The sequence below is a fragment of the Vanessa cardui genome, chromosome Z (assembly GCF_905220365.1).
Source record: "Vanessa cardui chromosome Z, ilVanCard2.1, whole genome shotgun sequence".
NCBI classification, from domain to species: Eukaryota; Metazoa; Arthropoda; class Insecta; order Lepidoptera; family Nymphalidae; genus Vanessa; species Vanessa cardui.
In genome coordinates, this window is record NC_061154.1 from 4044243 (window position 1) to 4069022 (window position 24780).

The window sequence follows — 24780 nt, forward strand, 5'->3', positions numbered from 1 at the left end:
AGAACCAATAAACATGATTGTACATTTTGAATATAATTTTTATTAATTGTTTATCATGTGATTAAAATTAAAAATCAAAATTAAAAATAATATATTATCTGTAACTTTCAAAGACATTCTGGTTCTGTAAACATGTATTTATGTAATCTGTAATTGATAACGATTTTTTGGCGTTTGTTGAAATGTTATAAAATATAAACATAATAACGATTAACGAGTTTTGAATTGTTAAGTTTTAATTTAAATTCACTTGTATTATAATATCGTTCATAAACAGAAAGATAAAACCACTATCGAAAAAAAATAACAGTAAGTATTAAACGAAACTACTTTTTCTTTGTTATATTTTCCGTAATTAATAAATAAACGATTATGTGTTTAATTTCATAAATAATTGTTGCAGATGTCGATTGATGATTCTCTACTAAACCTCAATACAACAGAACAAAACAAAAACATAGATAAATCAACCGTAGGAAATCGTAAAAAAAATCTCACTGACTATTTCGTAACAAGGTAAATTAATGTGAATTTCCTTAATTTTCATCTTATATAAAATTTCCATAAAGTAATAAATTATAGTGCCCGATTTTTGCATTAATTTAAATGTATTATACATTTAAATAATTTCCTATAAAATATTTGTATGTTTATAAAATCTTCTAAATATTTCAGAACTAATGATTCAAAAAAGAAAATGGTTTCCAAGTTAATTCAAGTAAGTTTAGGTGTATGTATGTCAGACGACGATTTCAGTTTGGATTTACCATCAGAAAAATACTGGAATTTAGTTGCTGAAAAGAAACGGTATGTTTATATTTATTTATCTTTCAAATGCCTTATAAGATTTAGATACCTTAAATTAAAAATTAATAATTTCACTTATAGGATAGACTTAAAAGATGCTTTAGATGAAAATGAGAGATTACATAAAATTAAGCAGTCCTTGTTGGAAAAAAACCTTCACTACAAGCAGATGCTGGAAGAAGCTAACAGTTTCATTGATGTGTTTAAAGTAAGTATTGTACAACACACACTATTTTTGTTTTTTGCTGTCACAATTTTAATACCAGGTACATAACATTGTATATCTCATGGTCCCCACCAAAGTTTCATACTACCAACTATTAATATATTTATTATGGAATTTTGTATAGTGTAGCAACAATATTCATTTTTTATATAAGTACTTGCATCATATTACCATTGTTTTATTTATAAATATTATATTTCTTTTTCTCAAATAAACTTTTAATAGTAAAAAAATTTTGGACCTCATGTAGAAGTATTATAAATACAATAGCGTCCTTTAAAAAAATTTACAAATTGATTTTGATCATAATGTTAACAAAATTTTAAACAAATATCCTATTTATTAATCTGAAATATTTTTGTCTGTATGATAACTATTTTAATTATAACAACTTTCATTGTTTAACATATTTATTCAATGTACTCTATAAAATTAAAAAGGTAATTACTGTAGTATGGAGATAGTAGAAATAGTTTAATAAATTATCTTAATAAACACTTTTCTTTTGCAGGAAGTTGTGCGGGACACAGCCGATGACACAGGAATAGATGTAGCTGACTTTAATGATTCAATTGATTAAAGAAGACTGAATATGTATAAGTGTTTGTAACAAGTTATGCCTACCATAATGGTGGTCCACTTGCTCTGTATCTGTTTTCCAAAGAATGGTTTATTTTTGATATTGCCAATTAAATCTATTAATTGTAATTACTAATTTATACTTAATAACATTCAGAGTAATAAAAATAGCAATAAAGTTGCCTGTGTGAAGGAATATTGTATGTTCATGTTGAGTAGTTAGGATCTGTTTCAAAACATTAAATTAAATATAGTGCCATTGTTGATGAGAATCAAATTTATCATGTAATCATATCAATATGTTTAATAAGGTAACAGCTTAACAAAACAGATCATGTTCCACTACAGGAATGCCTTTTGAAATTTGATATGATTTTTTTTATCAAGTCTATATTTAAGTAATAACAATATTTTATGTGTTTAATATAATTTGTAATTTTATAATATCACAATTTTTTCTTAGGATACAATTCTTTTATTATATTACTTCGATGATTTCTTGTATTTAAAATTTATTTCATTATATTTTTCATTTGTTATCTGTTTTTAAATTGTAATAAATGGAATAATAATTACATTTGAAATAAAAACATAACATTGATAAAAACGAGTGGTCTGTTTTTTGTCTTGTTTTATATACATTACCTTATTATATTTATACATTTTCAGCCATAAAAATAAATAATAGTAGGTCTCTTTTATTTACATATTTACTTTCACTAATTACATTGATTTCAAGTCATTTGTCACATGATCATTCAGAACCTCGAACTTGGAATAGCTCTAAAAGTCATTAATTTGACTATTGAACAAACTATTACATCTTTAATTTTTCCTGGACAAATAAAATTCATCAATCATCATCAACTGCGTCTTCGGATATTCACATCCAGCTAGTGCCAGCCGCCTTGCGTAAATCGTCACTCCACCATGCCAAATAAAATACTGCATACAGCATACTACATTATTACGATTTTACGATATATATAACGTAAACAATTTTAATTGAATATAAAATACCTTTTTAACCGACTTCAAAAAAAGGAGGAGGTTCTCAATTCGTCGGGGCCTTTTTTTTTTTTTTTTTTTTTTATTTTTAATCATTCAACAGGAGGATTATACTCGAATCTTGGACTATAATTATGTACCTGTGCTGCTAAACAAAGCTCTAAGCATGTTAGTATTATAATTTGACCCATTTTCAATATTTTAGACGATATTCTTAAAAGTAATTTATACGCTATTATTTTTAAAAGATAAACAAAATTTGTTTATCAAAATGTTTTATTTTTGGTTCTAACATTTGTTATGTTTTTTGTACTTAAATAGTATTGCAATAGTGTACAATGTGCTATCGCCAATCTTTACCAGTCTTATCTTAAAAGTTTCAAGCTAAAGCTAATATTTACTGTATTCATAAGCATATTTCAAAAGAGATGAGTGTTTAATGGTTTTACAGAAGTTAAGCTTCCTTTATTATAATAAAAACAATCAAGGCTATTTAAACTAGGCTATTTTAAACTAAAAACTTGTATTTTCTAAACAAGTATGTGGGACCAAGATTATGATAAAGTTTGGTGTAGTACAAGGTTTTGTATAGCGTCAATGACACTTGCTTGACAGAACGTAGTCGACGCCGAGTGGCTGACACATCATCTAACGTCAATCCAATAATTACAAAAATTTTGCGGTTTCGGCTGTAAGGTTTATCATAATAAGTCTTCCACTAATATATTATATATTATAGTTTTAGACGTTGTTTAAATGTAGAATTAGGTGTAACAGATATATTATTTACATTCTATGTGTTTAAAAATAGTTAATAAACTCAAGAATTAAGTAAACTTAAAACATGTGGCGCCAACAGTTTTGGAAGGTGTGTATTTTCTTTTTATAATAAACTTGAGGGAATATAATAAAGACATTAGTTGATATACTTTTTTTTACTTTTAATGTTTACGCAAGAGTGTCTATAAAATATTAATCTACTCAAGAATACAAACGTGTGCCGGCTCATTGTTTTCTTAAAAAAATCATACGTGTTCTCTTGTTTTAGGTATTAATCCTATGTTTCCTGTGTGTGCATTTGTCATCACAAGTAAAAAAACAGAAAACATCAGTTATAACAGATATTGACGACATAAAAGAATTTAAAAAGTTGCTAAGAACCAAAACAAATGTGTTGGTTCTTTTTGTAAATAACAATAAAGCATCTCAGTCAGTTTTAGAAGTATTTAGAGAAGCTGCTGACAATATGAAAGGTCAAGCTACATTGGTAATGATGGACTGTAGTGGAAGGTATTTTGATTAATTACATACTAATACTTTTACTGTCAAACTTCTTAAATTATAATCCCGGATTTATTTCATTCTAGTGAGGGTAAAAAATTATGCAAAAAGTTAAAGGTGTCTACTGAAAAGCCATACAGGCTCAAGCATTATAAAGATAGTGATTATCATAAGGACTATGACCGAGGCATGACTGTTAGTGCCATGGTTAATTTCCTTAGAGATCCAACAGGAGATTTGCCTTGGGAAGAAGATCCAGAGGCAGCAGATATAGTTCATTTAGCTGATGGAGAGGTATAAAGCTCTTGTGGACTTACTTAAACTTGCACATTTATTAATAATAGAATCGTCTACAATCCTAATTTAAACAACTCTAGTAGTACAAGTACAATATTAATTTAAATTAGATTACTGACTCCAGTATTTAGGAGATTTTACTGTACTCATGTGTATAATGTACAAACATAAGTTTAGCATCTTTATATAAAAACCAAGAACTTGTCATTAAAATGATTTAAATTTGAACCCAGTACCTTTGAGCACAAAGCATATAAAGGTGTTATATGCTGGTGTAGTGATACAAATTATGATCATTTTGAATAGCCCGAAGAATGTAGGGTAATATTTGTAGGCTATTTTAAAAATCCTAATTGTAAAAGACAAATGATAAAGCATTTCAAACATTTTCTAAATAAAAAAATAATAATAGGTGTGTCAAATTTTATTGTTCACGGTACATAATCTTTCTTGAATATAATTTTTAAATTAAAGTCTTTTGCCGTGTTATCAAACAATCCGTTGGGAATTGATTTGTTTTAGGTTAAATATAGAACTTCCAATTTTCCACTCTATTTGATTGCAATAGCATTCATAATATGTGATTCGATTCATTAGTTTGATGAATACTGTGAATTAACATCCAAATACATTATCACTTATCACTTATTTTGTTCAAAACTAATGATTGAAATAATAGATAAAAGTAATTTTTATGTTTTAATAGATAACTTTGTTATTAATTACTCAAGGCAACTGTATTAAAATGCTATAGTTGCAATAATAAGTAGTATACAAATGTGTGGATTACATACACATTTTATTACCTATTTGAACTATCTTTGTATGCAATAAATTTCATTCAATGGAAATGAATGAGATGAAATGTAGAATATATTAACACAACAACATTAATCTGAAATACAAAAATACAACATAATTATGTATAGTAGTAGAATTTGTTTTGTGTTTGTGTTCACAACAAATTTAAAATCTATTTTGCAGTCACAAACTAGAATATGTAATTATAGGATTGTTAAACTCATTATAATTTGTAATCTCTTACAGGCGTTGATCAAATTTTTGAAGAAAGGAATAGCAACATATAAAAAGTCCATGATAATGTTCTATGCACCCTGGTGCGGTTATTGTAAGTCCATGAAACCAGATTATGTAGCTGCTGCAGGTGATTTGAAGGTAAACAGATGTATGAATTTTGTGAGACTTTACGAACGTATATTATAGCATGCAAATGAGCTATATATGTTTATATAACAGTGTTATGTTTGATATGACATTGGTATTTAAAGGCTTCTTTATTTCTACTACTTCTCACAATATAATGTATTAATCTCATTTGAATAATGTGTAAACTCATCAAGCACCGCTGAGATTTTCTTTAATGCTTCACATGCTTTCATAATACATTATGTTTATACTCCAGCCACATTCGATCTGGAATTTTAGTAAACAAACCATGTGTCATCATAATTAGGGTTAATACACTCTTAATAAAAAATAATTATTATTAAAATTACAACTATATTCGTTATAACACAATTTCCTGTTTAAACACAAAAATTTTAATTTAATACAGAATTCAAAAAAATTTATTTAGCCGGTCAATACATAATTTATATGAAAATTAGCTTAAAATAAAAGTTTAAAAATCTTTAATTTCCATTATAATATTATTACAAAACTAACAACCCTATATTTTAATACTGACGTAAAGAAATCGCAGGTTTGTAACAATTGGAGAGTTTTTTAAGCAATTGGCAGATTTAGGAAAGTATATAATAGCGATACAGCCTCTTCGTAATCGGTGGTGTATATTTTTAGTCGTATAATTTTAATTTTAAATAAAAATATATACTTATCGCGCATTCCTAATAAAGTATAAAATATGAATGCTTAAAAAACATACTAATACACTAGCATACCAACAGACGTTGCTTTTTCCAGTATTAGAGCAATTGTAATCTCAAACCTTCCATTGACCCATTCAAATCTACACAAAATTAATCTAAATGAGACCTGTCGTTTGAGAGGCGATAGATAAAGTTAATAAAGCGAATTATATAACTACGAGGTAATTTCTGATATCATTTTAAAATTGGTGGTATTATTTTTGAGATCTACATTATTCCAGATGATCATAAGTATTATAATTATAACTAAGAATGTGCTTAGTCCTTTGTCTTAAATATTTTATTATAAATCATCAATTTAAATTTTTATTAATATCAAAAATAATTGTTTTACATATTTCTAAAAATGTTTTGAGCATCTGCCTGACGTTGGTTGCTAAGCAACGCTTTGTTATTAAACATTCCACATCGAATTTGGCTGGAGTATAATTCTCGGTTCACTGCCTGTTTGACAATATAATTAAAGTTGTCAATGTTTTAATGTACTGAGTGTTTGAAACGGATTAAATTTGCGTATAATGTATGAAAAACTTTAAATTTGATAAAATTTTAGGGTGAAGCATATTTAGCAGCTATTGATGTTTCAAAGCCGGGGAATTCAAAGATTAGACAGTTGTATAACATAACTGGATTTCCAACTCTTTTATACTTTGAGTAAGTATTTTCATTGTAATTCTTTTTGATATATCTAGATAAGGTCATAGGCCACCTGATAACTACCAGGCACTCTAAAGAGTATAAATAACTTCATATATTATCAATATCAATATTGATACATTCACTATTCCCATACCACTAAACTTATATATAATGTCCAACGAAAAATACCAACTAGCTCTTTATTTCTACATTTTATCAAAATATTGTAGACAAAAATGTATTTTTGAGAGCTGTCGTCTTGAATTTGCCAGAAACTTGAATTTCAATGTTATAGACAAAACCTTTTTATCACAATGTTTGGATATAGCTACTATTTAGTTACTTAAGGACATTCATATGATCTAATTTGTTTTTTCTTGATATAATTGTTATAAAATTAGGAACAAATAAAATTTTTTTTTTTCAAACAGAAAGGGACAGTTTCGGTTCCCCTACCAAGGAGACAACAAGCATCAAGCTATAGTGGACTTCATGAGAGATCCCACAGCGCAGCCACAGAAGAAGAAAGAAGTTGTCGATGAAAGCTGGTCAAAGGATACAGACGTGGAACATTTAACCGGTGAGATATGATATAAACATCTGGTATTTGTCCTAAATATATTAATAACAGGACCATTTTTTGTCCGAATTAATCATCCCATAACTAAGAGATACTTTTTATAATTATTTACTAATAAACGCATTAATTACTAAAATTTAATTTACGCTATGTACAAACTAATAAAGACCGGTACCATATAGGTATAATAATAGAGTCGAGATGGCCCAGTGGTTAGAACGCGTGCATCTTTACCGATGATTGGGGGTTCAAACCCAGGCAAGCACCACTATATATATGTGCTTAATTTGTGTTTATAATTCATCTCGGGCCCTTGCGGTGAAGGAAAACATCGTGAGGAAACTTGCATGTGTTTAATTTCATCGAAATTCTGTCACATGTGCATTCTACCAACCCCCATTGGAACAGCGTGGTGGAATATGTACCAAACCTTCTCCTCAAAGCGAGAGGAGGAGTTTACCCCAGTAGTGGGAATTTACAGGCTGTTGTTGTTGTTGTTGTATAGGTATAATATAAATAGGTAACAGGTAAGAACTCCAAGCAAGGCTTTTTTATATGTACATTTATTTATAAAGAATAATAATATCATATATATATTTTACATTAGTAACACTACATATTCTTTTTATGAAAGGTACTCCATAGCAAAGCAAACAATAATTGTTTGGTATGTAGCGCAAGGTTACTTTAAAAGTAATGGGAAAAATTTAAAAATAATTTGTATTTCACTAAAGAGGTTATTTGCTTTAATTATAATTTAGATAAACAAAGCAATATTTGATTGAACAAATTAAAATCACATTATAGACTAATTAACAAGAGATGTTTATAAATAACTTTCACTTCTTTTATGATATTTAATTAATTTATTGCGATATTGTGTTTTATTATAACAGACAGGAGTATGGGTAATATACAAATAGATTGTTGATATTATTAATTTATATTATTAATAAATTAATTATTAATGAATCAATTCAGATAGTCATTCATTTAGCAAATTAAGAGCTTGAAATTACTTAAGAAATAGTTTTGATTTTAGATGACTAAAACTTTATTATTGTCCTATGAAATTATATAGTATATACATAGAATCTATTTTCCAAACTGATGGTAGCTTCACTTAATTAAAATATAAAATAAATAATTAAAATGTAAAATTGCGATTCGAAAGTGCTTGTAAAAGCTTGATTGAATAAAGTTTATTTTGATTTTGTTAACATATCTTTTTGCCTAATATTGTTCGTAATTTAAGTAACTACACTCAGCGGCACAGAATGTGGCCCAAACACATAATGTGGTTAAACATCAAAATTAAACACGAAATAGGGGTATCTTTTTTTTGTACATAAAATTTAAAGGTATTAAAGTGAATATTTAGTAAAAAAAGAGTAATACCTCAATTAATTAATTTTTTATCTTAAAAATAACAAATAACTCTAAAATTGGAAAAAAATAAACAAAAGAAAGTTTTAAAAAAAAATTACAAAAACTTACGGGACTTAAAATTAATACCGGGTATTGCCTCCTCTAGCCTTGATGACTGCCTGCATGCGATCAGGCATGGATTTAATAATGTTTTTTATGTCAACCTGGGGTATTTCTTCCCAGGCGGTTATCAAGGCGGTTTTTAAATCACTGATAGACTCTGGAGGGTTGATGCTGGATCTGATGCGTCTTTTAAGCATGTCCCATACATGTTCTATTGGATTTAAATCCGGACTTCGTGCTGGCCAGTCCAATTTTGAAATTCCTACCTCCGATAGGTAGCTATTCACGCAAAATGCTGTGTGAGGTCGCGCATTATCGTGCATTAAAAGAAATTCCTGGCTTCCAATAAATTCCATGTATGGTAGAACATGTTCTTGGAGGACCTCTTCGATGTATCGCACTGCTGTTAAGCGACCTTCGATTATTGTTAACTCCGTACGTGCGTCTGAACTTATTCCTGCCCAGACCATAACAGAGCCACCATGAAAACTTACTGTTTGCCAGGTAGTGGTGGGTAAAAACCTTTCTCCTCGCCTTCTCCACACACGTTCGCGACCATCTGGATGCCTTAAGGCTACTCTGCATTCATCGGTCCACAGAACCTTAGCCCACTGCTCGTGAGTCCAATTAGCGTGTTCGCGAGCGAATTGAAGTCGAGCTACACGATGGTGTCGGAGCAGTTCTGGACCTCGTGCTGGTCTTCGGGAACGCAGGTTTTGTTCCTCCATTCTTCTTCTTATTGTTCGCTCACTTACACGGACGCCTCTTGTCGTTTGTAGACGCTGCATTATTTCACCCGCAGTAAGGAAACGATTTCTCAATATTGCGAGGATGATAAATCGGTCATCTCGAGCTGATGTGCATCTGATATTGCCACTTCCTGGTCTCCTCGTGTATAGGCCGGTCTCATCGTATCTTTTTAGGGCATATCTTAGAGTTGTACGTGGTACATTTAAAGATACAGCGATTTCACGCTGCGTTAAACCTTGACTCCGAAGTAACACAGCTTGAGCGATTTGTGCTGAACTTAAGGCCATAGTTTTCAGTGTTTAGTAAGAAAAATGACTAAAGATTAAATTAAAAATAAAACAATAAGGGTTAAATGCACGACCGTTTGAATATCGAACTTTAACTCAACTGAGTTTTGGGCGTTTTTACACTTAATAACGTTAAGTGTCACTTACGTTAAACAAATAACCTTTTTTTATAACTTTGAAACTCATAAATTAACAAAAACTAACGCCACGATACGCTGCCACTTAAAATTCTCATACGCAACACCAAAATTGCATGTTATAAGAATTTTAGAGTTTGGGCCACATTTTCTGCCGCTGAGTGTATGTATTTTAATTAGCATGGTGCAATGGTTCATTTTAATGAAATTTATACATTCATTAATGTGAACAAATATGGAAAAACTATCACATTGGTCATATGTAATATCCAATACGAATACCATACTTAAGAACACTTTTACAAGCGGATTTTTTTCATTCGAATCAGTATTATAAGTGTAAATTATATACCGAATAGGCTATTTGACAATGCGAAAAATAAATTATGAATTATTGTAATCAGTGTATATTATGAGTTTAAAAATGGTTATTTACTAACGAAAGTTGAAAATAATACTTAATTTATTAAAAAATCCATTAATAAAAATGCATTTTTTCAAACTTTTGTCACGTTACACAAAACGCTCCTGATTGGCCGGGCTTTTGATGAAGTCACTTTCATGGAAACTTTGCTTTTCTACTATATTTACCACAGATTAAAATACAGGAAAGTGACGTCACCAACCCCATTGCAGCGCCATATTGTCCAAGTAGCGTTTTTGCGCGCTATTTAAATATGGAATTTTTAATATGATATTTTTCGGCAAATATGTACTAGAAATAAAAAACACAACTGTTACTGGGTTGCTTAACTTCTGCTAAATATTATAAAATGGATTTTAAAAACCAGTCAAATAGCCTATTTCAATTGAACTGCGAGACACCGGCAAGAATTTCAGTACATACATTTTTTTTTTAACCAGCAATATATTTTATTTTGATTGCTTTTGAAACGAAACTTTTTGTTTGATATGTTCAGTTAAGAGTATATCCTTATAATCTTCTGTCATTTAAGACAGCTAAATTATATTCTCAATTCTTTAAGAGTTTGCTTTTTCATCACAAATCAAATGATTTTGTGATATATTTTTTAGTGTTTCCATGTAATGTTTGGATAGTCATGCTATTTTCTCGTCTATGGAAAGTTTTAAATGGTTAATATGAAGTTATTACATAAAATAGTTTTAATCTACGCATCGAAATAACATTGAAATATCATGTTTTTGGCCAGACTTAAATTAATTTGTGCTAATAATCTCATATTTTCAGTTCTTGCTTGTAATTTAGTATAACTGTATTAATTACTTTTATTTGTTATTTAATTTACGAGAAACAACACAATACGATAGTTATTTTAAGAAATAGTTAAACAGCAAATAAACCAATAAAGACTCCGCTTTTATATATATTTTTATAAGAATACAGTAATGCCCAAAATTAATTAAGGAAATTATAATATTTCCATTTTCCCCCCCTTTTAAGCTTTTTACTGGAATTAGGAGTGGAGACGACAATAGTCAAAGAGTTCAGGATTCCGTTAACCACCTGCGTTATTAACGCTTAATCTAATATAGTATTATTAACGTAATTATTATTAGAGCTGTGATGGCCCAGTGGTTAAAACGCGTGCATCTTAACCGATGATTGCGGGTTCAAACCCAGGCAAGCACTGTTTCATGTGCTTAATTTGTCTTTATAATTCAACTTGTGCTCAGCGGTGAAGGAAAACATCGTGAGGAAACTAGCATGTGTCAAATTTGAACGAAATTCTGCAATATGTGCATTCCACCAACCCGCATTGGAACAGCGTGGTGGAATATGTTCCAAACTCTCTCCTTAATGGAAGAGGAGGCCTTATCCCAGCAGTGGGAAATTTTACTATAATTATTATTAAATCTAATATAATAATAAGAAGCAATTAATATATTGTTTGTTCTTTTAGCTCAAACGTTTGACAGCGTGCTATCAAAAGCTGAGCACGCTTTGGTTGTATTCTACGCTCCTTGGTGTGGACACTGCAAACGAATTAAACCTGAATTTGAAAATGCAGCAACTAGAATCAAAAATGAGAATGTAAGTTGTCCGAGTCACCAGCTAAAACATGCAACATGCAAGTTCTTAACATAGCATAGCTTAGTAGAAAATTTAATGTTCGAACAAGTAAGGTTTAGCGCTCGAGAAATGCAGACTCTGTTCTATTCATTGTGGGATCACTTTGGCTCATATATTTAATAAAAATTCTGTAATGCGTGACATTAAATAAATAAAATAAAACAATTGAATAATTATCATATTTATGAAAAGTGTTGAATATATAATACAATAATTTATATTAAAGTATATATAATAAATCTTAAGTCACATAAAGTTTTACGTGACTTGTTCAAATTTTCTTTGTATTTGTAATTAGGACCAAAAAGTTTTTTTTTTTCACAATTTTAGATAAATGGTCTTCTGGCCGCAGTGGATGCAACGCAACAGCCGGAATTAGCGTCCAGATTTGGTGTCAAAGGCTACCCGACTCTGAAATATTTCAACCGAGGCGAATTCAAATACGACGCGGGTCATGCAAGGCAGGAACAACAGATCATTGATTTTATTAAGGTGAGCTGTGAATGCCATATGAATATATAACATGATTATTGTTTAATTGTATATTTCGTAGATAGACGAATGTAAATAACTAGCAAAAGATAAAGAAATAGAGAAACAACAAACAACAACAACAATAGCCTGTAAATTCCCACTGCTTCGCTAAAGGCCACCTCTCCCTTTGAGGAGAAGGTTTGGAACATATTCCACCACGCTGTTCCAATGCGGGTTGGTGGAATACACATGTGGCAGAATTTCTATGAAATTTGTCACATGCAGGTTTCCTCACGATGTTTTCCTTCATCGCTGAGCACGAGATGAATTATAAAGATTAATTAAGCACATGAATCAGCGGTGCTTGCCTGGGTTTGAACCCGCAATCATCGGTTAAGATGCACGCGTTCTAACCACTGGGCCATCTCGACTCGGTTGTCATGTGTCAGGCAAAAAAGTAGACCATGTCCTTTTTTGGAGTTCAAGTTTGCTTCATAAAAAAATTCATCAAATTTGGTTTAACCATTACAAAGATTAACCGGAACAAACAGACAGACATACGGACAATTATTGTAAAAAATGTTATTTTTGTATATGTACCGTGTACATACGCATTGAGTTGAAAAGGGCTATTTTAATATTACAAACAGACACTTCAATTTTATTATATGTATAGATGATTATTTTGTAATTATATATTTTGTAGATATACGAATGTAAATAATAAGATATCTCTAAGGTAGGCAAATCATAATGAATAGAGAAAATTAATACTATAAAATAATAGTAGTATTCGACTTAAGTCAATAATGATCAGTCACAGTTGGTGGACATATTGTGTTGGTATGAAATTCTTCGTCAGGATCTTCGAACGGTTACAAATTACAAATATAATGTTGTCTTAAATTTTCGCGATTATTACACATTTAAATAAAACGAATTATAACGGATGAATCGCGTATATTAATTATTTTTAAAACATCCCGACGTTTCGAGCACTTTGCAGTGTTCGTGGTCACGGTAGGGTCTACCCGTGACCCTATCCGTTATAATTCGTTTCATTTAAATTACAAATTTTTTTTTTATCAACAGTCACCACAAGAGCCACCACCGCCGCCACCACCAGAGACTCCTTGGTCGGAGGAGGAGTCTTCCGTTCGTCATCTCGACTCGTCGAGTTTCCGCAACGTACTTCGGAAGATCAAACATGCTATCGTCATGTTTTATGCGCCCTGTAAGTTTATTAACGTTCATATAACTTTCATATCGATTCTTCATACATAAGTATTAAAATTCATATAACGTTTATATCGACCATTCATACATAAGTATTAACGTTCACATAACGTTCATATCGATCATTCATACATAAGTATTACCGTTCACATAACGTTCATATCGATCATTCATACATAAGTATTACCGTTCATATAACGTTCGTATCGATCATTCATACATAAGTATTACCGTTCACATAACGTTCATATCGATCATTCATACATAAGTATTACCGTTCACATAACGTTCATATCGGTCATTCATACATAAGTATTAACGTTCACATAACGTTCATATCGGTCATTCATACATAAGTATTAACGTTCACATAACGTTCATATCGGTCATTCATACATAAGTATTAACGTTCATATCGATTCATATATAATGATTATATACTAGCTATGTAAATATTGTCACGAATTTAATTATTTATAATTACGTAGTCATGATAAATTTTTTGGCACAATTCTTTTGAGATTAAAAAACTACGAAAACTCAGTTCAACTCAAAACAGAGGGTAATCAAGTGCTGGCTCAGAATTTTTTGTAAGAAGTTTAACTTCCTCATTTATAACGCTAGTATTTTAGAGAGAATTAATGACGAGAATCTTTTTCTTTCTTATAAAAACGTATCACGGTCATAAAATCGTAAAACTGTTATAGAACATGCAGTCAGTATGTTAGTCTGTGTTCAAGATAAAATCTAGTACAGTAGCAGAAAGACAGCACCAAACCTCTTTACCGCTGTTTTGTAGGATATATTTAATTGTATGGAATGAAAAGAAAGTAGAATATTGTCATCTGTGGATACTTCAGGCACATGACTTTGTTTCGCTAAAAGTGTAAATCAAAACTGAACTGCCTCTCAATGCTTGGATTTAAAGATTCACATTCCATGGGTACATCATACCAGAAACGATTGATAATGTTCTGGAAATTATCAATTAGCCTTTTTACCTGTGATATTTTTATGTCAAATGATTCAGATGGCTTAAATAAATCATATTTTTTATATAGGAGAAAAGATATTGTTTTAAATGTTATATAATATAAATTGCCTTTTAAGGGTGTGGTCACTGCAAAAGCACGAAGCCGGAGTTCGTTAAAGCTGCGGAAAAGTTTGCAGATGAGTTGATTGTGGCGTTCGCTGCTGTTGACTGTACTCAGCATAAGGACATTTGCTCCAACTACGACGTGAAAGGATACCCAACTATTAAATACTTTAGCCATTTTGATAAAGTGGTCCAGGATTATAGCGGTGGCAGAAAGGTGAGATACCTCGTCATTGTTACTTATTGGTGTAGTAAGCTTGCCTTTAAGTGTTCTTAATAACAGACCAGAATGATTACCGTCTAAGTTGGCTTTCTCCTACTTGAAAACTTTTTTTACCTACACAGACGGGCTTTGTACAAGCCCGTCTGGGTAGGTACCACCCACTCATCAGTTATTCTACCGCCAAATAACAGTACTCAGTATTGTTGTGTTCCGGTTTGAAGGGTGAGTGAGCCAGTGTAACTACAGGCGGAAGGGACATAACATCTTAGTTCCCAAGGTTGGTGGCACATTGATGATGTAAGGAATAGTTAATATTTCTTACAGCGTCATTGTCTATGGGCGATGGTGACCACTTACCATCAGGTGGCCCATATGCTCGTCCGCCAACCTATACCATAAAAAAAAGTAAATGATACACTTTAAATAATCTATGGATACATGTATTCCAGGAAGCAGATTTCGTGTCATTCATCCACAGTCAAATGGATAAACATCAGACATCACAGAAGGCGAAGAGTAATCAGGACGCCGGTTTCGGGGTGAATGTGGTGCTGGCTGATGATGGCAACTTCCACGAGATCATATCCTCGTCTAAACCTACCTTTGTCATGTTTTATGCTACCTGTAAGTTGTCACTATCGTTTGACCTCTATTTGGTTTTGTCTAAATAGGCTATTTGACTGGTTTTTAAAATCCATTTTATATTAATCAGTAGAGGTTAAGGAACCCAGTAAAAGTTGTGTTTTTTTATTTCTAGTGCATATTTGCCGAAAAATATCATATTAAAATTCCATATTTAAATAACGCGCGAAAACGATACTTGGACAATATGGCGCTGTAATGGGGTCGGTGACGTCACTTTGCTGTATTTTAATCTGTGGTACATACATATAGTAGAAAAGCAAGGTTTACAAGAAAGTGACTTCATCATAAGCCCGGCCAATCAGGAGCGTTTTGTGTCACGTGACAAACGTTTGAAAAAATGCATTTTTATTTATTGATTTTTGAATAAATTACGTATTATTTTCAAGTTTCGTTAGTAAATAATCAATTTTAAACTCATAATATACACTGATTACAATAATTCACAATTTATTTTTCGCATTGTCAAATAGCCTATTGTCTGAAATGATCTTTCAATTTTAGATACTAATAATGATAAGCCGATATAGCCCAGTCAGTGGTTAGAACGCGTGCTTATCAACCGATGATTGCAAGTTCAAACCCAGGCAAGCACCACTGAATATTCATGTGCTTAATTTGTGTTCATAATTTATTTCGTGATCGGCGATGAAGGAAAACACCGTGAGGAAAGCTGCTTGTGTCTAATTTCATTGAAATTCACACATGTGTATTCCAATAACCCGCATTGGAACGGCATGGTTGAACATGTTCCAACCCTTCTCCTCAAAGGGAGTGGAGGCCTTAGCCCAGCAGTGGGAAATTAAGAGGCTGATGTTGTTGATAATGATTTAAATTATGCATTGGATTTAATTGAAAATTTTCTGTGTAATATGTATAATCGGTGAAAAAGGCGTATTATTCGATACAAGATTTTGTAGATGATAAAAAAGCGTGGAATTAATACCTGTTGACTTCCAGGCAGGATATATTAATTTAATAATTGTATTAACTTAAAAATTAACTAACATGACTGTATTTTTTTTAAAGGTTGAAAAAGAGTAACTACTGAGTTTCTTGCCGGTTCTTCTCGGTAGAATCTACTTTCCGAACCGGTGGTAGCTTCACTTAATTGTTAAATGACGATTCAAAAGTGCTTGTAAAAGCCCACTTGAATAAAGAATACTTTGATTTTGATTCTGAATCGTTTCACTTCCCTAGGGTGTGGACATTGTTCGACAGTGAAACCAGCCTACAGTCGACTCGCAACGACATTCCAGAAGGAAAATACGGTCAAAGTAATAGCAATCGATGCATCTGAGAATCCCAAAGTGGCAGACTTCGCTGGCGTGCAAACTTTGCCAACGTTCAAGATATACGCATCAGGGAAGCACTTGGCTGATTACGAAGGTGATAGGTCAACGGAGGACATGCTTAAATTTTGCAAATCATACGCTAAGGTAAACGATGAATTGTGATAGAAGTGTCCAGTAGTATATGTATGAAAAGCGACCTTACGTCGATGGCGTTAAGACGCAAATTACATTGTCATTCAGCATTTAATAATATATAATTTATGTTCTTAGTCATTTTTTTTTGTGCAAGTTTATTAAGTATTTATACTCTACGTATTTGCGTACTGCCTACGCGAAAAGATTCAGATTCGGTATATATTACCGGATAAGTTCATTTAACGCTTTTTTAAATTAGCTAATATACATTATATAATATAAATGAAATATACCCCAAATAAACACTTGTTAGGTTACCTATGGAGTTCATAGGTAACATATTCCATAGTTAAATTTCCGTTATACGTAAAAATTTTGTTTATTTGTATATTGTGTTAAACAATTATTAATTTATAATTTATATTTTTTACTAATGATTGTTTTCAATTTTATAAATAGTCAATTTAATTAAAATATTTTATTTAAATAAAATAAATGATTGACAACAGATAGTTCTGTTATGCTAATATAATATTTTATATGGCAACACAAAATATAGCGAGCATTAGATTTTTTTAGAGAAGAAATTTTTATAGCAACGCTTTATATACTAGTAGTCCCTTATATACAAATTATAGTTAAACATATCCAATTTATTTTTAGGTAAAATAATTCATTTTTATTTAATGCTTAGATTTCACAAATTAATAATGTCATCACAAAAACATTGACTCAAATATTTATTATAATATTTAAATTGATAGCCAAGTGTGAGTACCTAAGTAATACACGTATCTGTTCTTTGTGTTGTTTGTAAAATTAGGAAAAAAGTAATTAACTATGTTATTAAACAATTAGGACTCTTTGTCGTGTCGTACGAATAAAGCAAATCTTGTATTTTCATATATTTGCTATCTTGAAATCGCAACGCCTGTCGTATATTTTATGCGGGACAGCTTTTCGTCAATTACCAATTAATTCTTGACACTAAACGTCGTATTAATGAAAATATAAAATATTATATTTCTAACTATATAAGAAATATATTGGAAAGAAAATCTGTACATTGGTGCTCATTGATTTATTTGCAATCTAGATAGATATCTCTTAGATTAGTATCTACCTAGATAATAGATCATGAGATACCAGTTTCGTATTCTGGATAAATGCAAAACGGTTTTGTTTGTTTCGGCCAAGAAAGGTCAGCGCCCCAAAGTTTTCTATCTAACTTATATACGTACAGACTTGATCCTTTGATTGTATTCTCTCAGATTGTGTCGTATCAGACTATGAAAGTACGATAATATAACCTTTGTTCTTAAACATATATGCTTTATAAATCTAGTGGAGCTAACTAGTTCTTGTTAAACATCATCACAATCAGTAAAACTAAATACAGATATCAATTAGTGATATAATTAATACAGATATTGCTAGAAACAATTAATTTTCGTACTATACATGAAGTTTATAATTAAAATTGTCTTTTGCATTCTAATGGATAAGATTTATAATGTAGAGAATTGTCCGTTTTTAAATTCGTTAGTATAATGTACTGGTAACTGCTTTTCAAGACTAATAAATGCGCTTTATTAATATATAATATTGGTATCGTAGAGACGATGTAATGATAATAATTCTACTTAGAACGTTTAGTGTAAATCTTTGAATAGTAGTATTCAACTCTTGCTGCTTGTGACGTAATAGTAATGACGTAAGAGTTATAAGAAGACATAGTGACGCTTCGCGCGTATCGAAGTATTGAAGGGGAGAGACAGTCAAAGTCAATAATCTTTATTCAATGTGTAGTGTTTACGCTTGCTTATTGGTAGACAAAAATCTACCAACGTTTTGGAATTGTAACACCTGAGAAGAACCGGCGAAAGTAAAATAATTACGTTTATTATGGATCTTAATCAAAATCATGGTGACAATAAAAACGACATGTACATTAAAATACTTTTACTAAAATCTCATAATCTTAATTATTGTTTAGTTAAATAATTGTATATTATTATATACAAATGTAGGCTTAACTGAAAATGATATTGCAACTTGAAACAATTATTATTCAAATAGCGTTGCGCAAGCGCATCTCCTCAGTACACCGACGTCCGACCGTATGGTAATACGCGCGGCAGCAAGCGTTCAATACTATTATAGTATATACACACTTGCATGTGATTGTGCTTTTAAAATAATTCCAAAATGTATTTTTCTATTTAATAACTTTTTTAAATTAAGAACCCCGTTTATTAACAATCGTAATGTATTGATATATATAGTGTATAATATCTAAAATAGTTATATATTTAGAGTTTAGTTCAAATTATTCAAAAAAAAAAGCTATTTATATCAAGGATTCAACAGTCTGGCAGGTATTGACTTGAAATTTAGCATAGTTACTCTGTTCCCGATGTAGACGCCAACTAAAAAAAGATATTTGGAATTTTTAAATGAAAGGATTGAAATGAGATTTGGTACATAATATATACAACTATTTTTTACATGAATATGTTAGCCGAAGGAAGTTGTAACGGGTAGCTTCAGCATTTAAATTTTTATTTTTATTTCAATACAACTTAATACTATATTTATTTATATATAGATATTTATGTAAGCTACGTAATATTTATTTCACGTTCATTTAGGATTTATTTTTTTAAACAGCGTGGATTATTACTTGGTTTATTTTCTTGCGTAAGAAATATCCAGCGTCTGTAACTATGCATTGGTTATTTTCATATCGTCCCAATGACGTTAACATTCAATAAACCGAAATGTAGTTTAGAATCTAAAACTATTAGTATCTGTCAGCTGTTGTAGCTTTAGATTTCTATAAAAATATATAGTTTCCTATCTCAATTAGGTTGCTTTTTTAAAAATTGATATATTATAACTTTTCGACATTCGACTATTTGTAGAATTAGACTTTGATATTTATTATACAAACTCTATTCAAATGTAAAAAAATCATTAGAATAACAATCACGTATTTACGCTAAGTACTTATTGTAAACAATATTATATTTATATTAAGTAAATGTTGCTGATGTTCTTAAAGAAATGTTCGTGTTATATTCTTATATACTCTTTGTATTTATTATTATATACATTGCAATTATTAGAAGGTGGTTGTTAGAAATATGGGTCCCTTATAACGCAAGTTTTTTGTATACCATAACACACTAACAAATACATATTGACGTTACAATAATGGGATACAACAGACCCATCAGTAGTAGGTACCATCCACCAATCACTCACTGAACAGTACTTTTGTTTTGTTTCGAATTTTAAAGATGGATGAGCAAAATTAACCATGCAATGAATATGTCTTAGTTACCAATGTTGGTAACGCATTGGTTACGTACAGCGCCAACGTTTGGGCAAAGTTGACCAATACTAGATAGCCCAGTTGTTCAGTCGTAAATAATTAAAATTTTCGATTATTAACGAATTAAATTGATTTAATACTATTTCTCATGTTTTCCTGTGAAAATGTTCAATTTTCTTGTCACGTGACGTCTTATTGGTCAGTTAGTATATGTTACATTTGAAAAGTTTGTTTAATTTATTGAGTTGTAAATTATTATTACTTTTTAAATGTCGTTTATTGGAGGCAAAAGGTACTTACATTTTAAACTAGTTAATTACAGTCGTATGTGTTGCAATAATATGATCGTATATGTACATTCATCACCGTATCAATACATCGATACTGTACATCACTCAGCAAACTTTTAAGTACGTATCTTTGACGTATAAGTAACGGGCTTATTCAAAGGGAAATTTAAAGTAAACAGTAATTTTTTAATAAACTTCATTCTACGGTCCGTGAGCAAAAAAAATCGTTTCTTGAATACAGCTTATTATAAATTTTATTTAGTAATGTCTTTAATTCAAAGTAATAGTAAAAAGCGCCAGGAAATTCAAAATGGCGTACTTAAGTAAATTTTATAAAAAATTGGCATCGATGTTTTGGTTGTTTTACGAATATGTCACATTAATGCTACATCAAATACATAATCATGTTAGCATATATGCAAGAGCCTCCCTTACCATCTAGGCGGCTCGAAATACATATGTCATTAATTGGGCGCCATTTTATATTTGAGTATAATTTAAAAAAAAAACTATTTCCCATTTGATCGATATCTTCCTGGAGGAAGCCTAGGTCGTATCAATGAAACGCATTGAATTCATCTAATATTCATAATTTGTTTTTTACTACCGATTCAATAATTATGATAGTAATAAAATAAAATGAAAATGTTTAATCAATCGAATAACATTTATGATTGTTATATTATATAGAAAAAAAAAGTTATTTATACCTATAATATTATACGGGCTTCCAATACTATGCAACTGTTATTCGAATGTACAATGTATTGTACTTCATTAATCGCTTTATTCGAACTTAGTACGTGTTTAGAGTTAGCAACAAATGTTACGTAACGTTATGGTGCGATTCTATTGGTGGTAATTTGTCTATGTCAACTATTATTCGAAAAGTTAGTTAAATAAATTACAGTCCTTGGTAGCCGACTCATGTTGACAACACAAAAATTGTCGATTTTTCTTTTAATGAGACGAGAATTTTTCTTGTATGAATATTGAACCCAAAAGTAATCGATAAAAATATCGAGTGTGAGTTTTTTTTTTAATGTTTTGGGCAACGGTACTTATCTATTCGTACTGTTTGTATTTACAAATAAAAAGCTGAAAATAATATCAGTGATTACATTTTGTATTGTTTCCCAAAACTATTAGATAGCAAGCTACAATTAATGGATGATAAATGACTTCTAATATTAAGCAGCTGAACTAATTAAGTTACGAATGTGATTTCAGGATGTTCTCAAATTTTTTTATTGGATTTGTACTTTTAAGCATTTTTACTAAATTGTAAACTTGTTGAATAACCAAAATTAATGTTTCTAAAATTATATTAAATACATGTTTTATTTCTATTTTTAATATTAAACGTGTCTATAGTAATTATATATTTTTGCTTTTTGAAGTGTATGATCTTATGCGAATGTACTAAATGTAGCATCTAATTTAAATCAATTAGTTTCTGTTTTTTAAGCTAACAATAAACTTTATTTTAATAATTGTTTTTTTATTCATTTAATTAATTCATTCGAATATTTTCTATTCATGATAACAAATTCTTGAACGATTCAGGCACTATCGGAAAAATAATCATACAAAATTATGAATCATTAAACACTTGATTGATTCATTGACAAAGTAGCGTCGTGGACGTATTGTATGATAAATCATATAGTGCACATAAAATTCAAAACCAAAAAACGATATAACTATTAAGAGTATATGAAATACCTATAAAAAATGTCACCGTAAAATTGTAAACACCTTTAGATAATCACCTATCTCACGAGATAGTAAATTGCCTAAAGACCATAACTATTAGGCACTGCTTACAATAAACGCATTATTCGGTAGTTTATAATCTATTTAAGTAAATATTGGTTAAACAAAATCCAAGTTAACCGTGATATTATCAACTATTGAAATTGTATATGTTTTATTGTAAGTTGAATAAACGTTTGCAATCTTTCGATAGTTTAGACTTGCGCGAGATAGATTATAATCTAACGGTATTTACAACTTTTTTTTGATTTGTACGTTGTTAAATTGAATGTTATTTGCTGGCAAAACCTCAACTTTAAAAAATTCAGTTAAAGTGTTTTCGAAGATGATTAATCACAAATAAAGATTAAATAATACAACAACATCACTAATACCAATGTATGTATCAATCTTCATATCATTAAAAATATAAAATCTTAAAAGCTCTCATAGAACTCCACTAAGATTGGTTTAACATATATGCAGCCAGGCAGTTCTGTCAATTTCTGATTTATTATTAAAAAATACCCTGGCTCTGTCGTAATTTATTTTAATAAATAATTATGAAATTAAACTATTGTATAGCTATAATTTTTAATATTTAACCAATTGTCCTTACTTTAGTTTAAATTAAATACGACTGTCAGACGACTTGCAATACAGCTTGTAACAAATATAAGATATGACGAATCCAATCACTCCGCCCGCTATAACATCCTGCCAGTGATGATGATTGTCGATACAGCGACTTGTGCCAATTATACTTGCTAATATTAGCGGGAATAAACAAACTGCATGCGTTCCTCGATTTCCCCTTGTAATCTCCTTTAACCAAAGACTTAAAAAGCCGAGGGAACAAAATGCGAAGCTCGTGTGACCGCTCGGAAACGATTTTCTCCCATCAATGATATCACTTACACGTCCTATACTAAATTCGACATCATCAAGTCCGTTGGGAAAGCAGCGGTAGAAGAAATCCGGTCTCGGCCGGCGCACTGCGAGTTTTAAAAACTCGGTGAGTATAGCGTTAAGTAATAGCGATAATGTCCAGCCTAATATTGCTTGCGTTGTTTCTATGTAATTTTTCGTTGCAATCAGCGGCGTGCAGAATATCACAAGTGGAATGCATATCGTTATCACTATCATTGCACATGGAGATATGTAGGAGTCCTTTCTACACTTTTTATATTCATTTATCATTTCCTCTTCAGTGATGTAACGTGCTTGTGGCTGACATTTCAAATGCATCAAAACGAGTACAATCAATAATAACACACGCACTAATATTTCTGTTAGTAAATTCGGTAAAACTGACCGAGTGTTTCGTATGAGGAACTGGTAAAATAAAATAATAGAATCCATAGAATATAATTAATTATAAATAACGATCTACTTAGATGCAAATTTTTATAATATATGATTCGTTATCATAACATTTATTGACGTCTTACGTGACGTTTATATCTAATGCCATACGTTTATATATAATTTATCCTGCATGGTGTTGATTTTATTAAGAAAACAATTACTATAGTCTCGATTTTGGTTCTGTGAAAAGGGACGGAAATGTGTAACGGGAAGCTGGGATGCGCGCGCTATTTGATTAGACCAATGAGCGCGTTGCTGCAGTTGATTGTCAAATGTTAGCAACCCGAAAGGGCATATGTTTATTATTGTTTATTGCGACTGTAAGACGTTTTTATTTATTTATCTTTGGAGAGTATGACTATACTTCAAACCCTCTGTGTCTTTTATTTGCGGAGAGATGTATCACGTGACCGTTCAACACTTCGTATCGTACAGGGCCCTGATTCTGTATGCCACCGAAAACGCAAACGCGCTTGTAACGAGCTCGCGACGCGTTTTTGGCTAAAAACGGTATTCCGAATGCCACTGTCAAATCAAAAACTATACCTAGGGTTGTTTAAATCGCGTCTTTAACTCGTTTTGAAATGTCAAAATTACACGCTTTCAATCTCCGTGTTTTGACGAAACGCGAATGTCATTTGACATAAAAATTGAAATAAATATGTTTTTAATGTGATTTATAAATTATATTTATAGTTTTTATATTTAGTTAAAAAAGTGTTCATGTTCATTTTATGTTACAAAAATATAAAGGTGATAAAAAAAAATTTACCACACGTATGTGCGATTAAAAGGCTTAGAAAAATCAACATATGCTTTAAAAATGAAGTGTGCATTAATATGTGAGATATAACAATACTCGCTAACAGTTTTATAATCTAAAT

The 24780-nt window shown here is 30.6% G+C and overlaps 3 protein-coding genes across 3 annotated transcripts; 2 read left to right on the top strand and 1 right to left on the bottom strand.

The window, feature by feature from the left end:
- Positions 1-141: 141 nt before the first annotated feature.
- On the top strand, positions 142-2086 carry LOC124543077. The gene is made up of 5 exons (XM_047121109.1): positions 142-309; positions 404-516; positions 676-807; positions 889-1015; positions 1545-2086. The coding sequence occupies exons 2-5, from the start codon at positions 404-406 to the stop codon at positions 1611-1613; spliced, it is 441 nt and encodes a 146-aa protein (XP_046977065.1). The 5' UTR covers positions 142-309; the 3' UTR covers positions 1614-2086.
- A 1079-nt stretch (positions 2087-3165) lies between these two features.
- On the top strand, positions 3166-17280 carry LOC124543005 (protein disulfide-isomerase A5). The gene is made up of 12 exons (XM_047120991.1): positions 3166-3488; positions 3669-3910; positions 3988-4195; positions 5246-5374; positions 6662-6762; positions 7179-7327; positions 11876-12006; positions 12376-12537; positions 13612-13753; positions 14866-15068; positions 15524-15698; positions 16917-17280. The coding sequence occupies exons 1-12, from the start codon at positions 3465-3467 to the stop codon at positions 17171-17173; spliced, it is 1923 nt and encodes a 640-aa protein (XP_046976947.1). The 5' UTR covers positions 3166-3464; the 3' UTR covers positions 17174-17280.
- Positions 17281-23108: 5828 nt separating this feature from the next.
- Positions 23109-24011, bottom strand: LOC124543336 (phospholipid phosphatase 5-like). The gene has a single exon (XM_047121536.1). It carries the CDS (start codon positions 23888-23890, stop codon positions 23159-23161), a length of 732 nt encoding a protein of 243 aa, XP_046977492.1. The 5' UTR covers positions 23891-24011; the 3' UTR covers positions 23109-23158.
- Between the last annotated feature and the right edge of the window lie 769 nt (positions 24012-24780).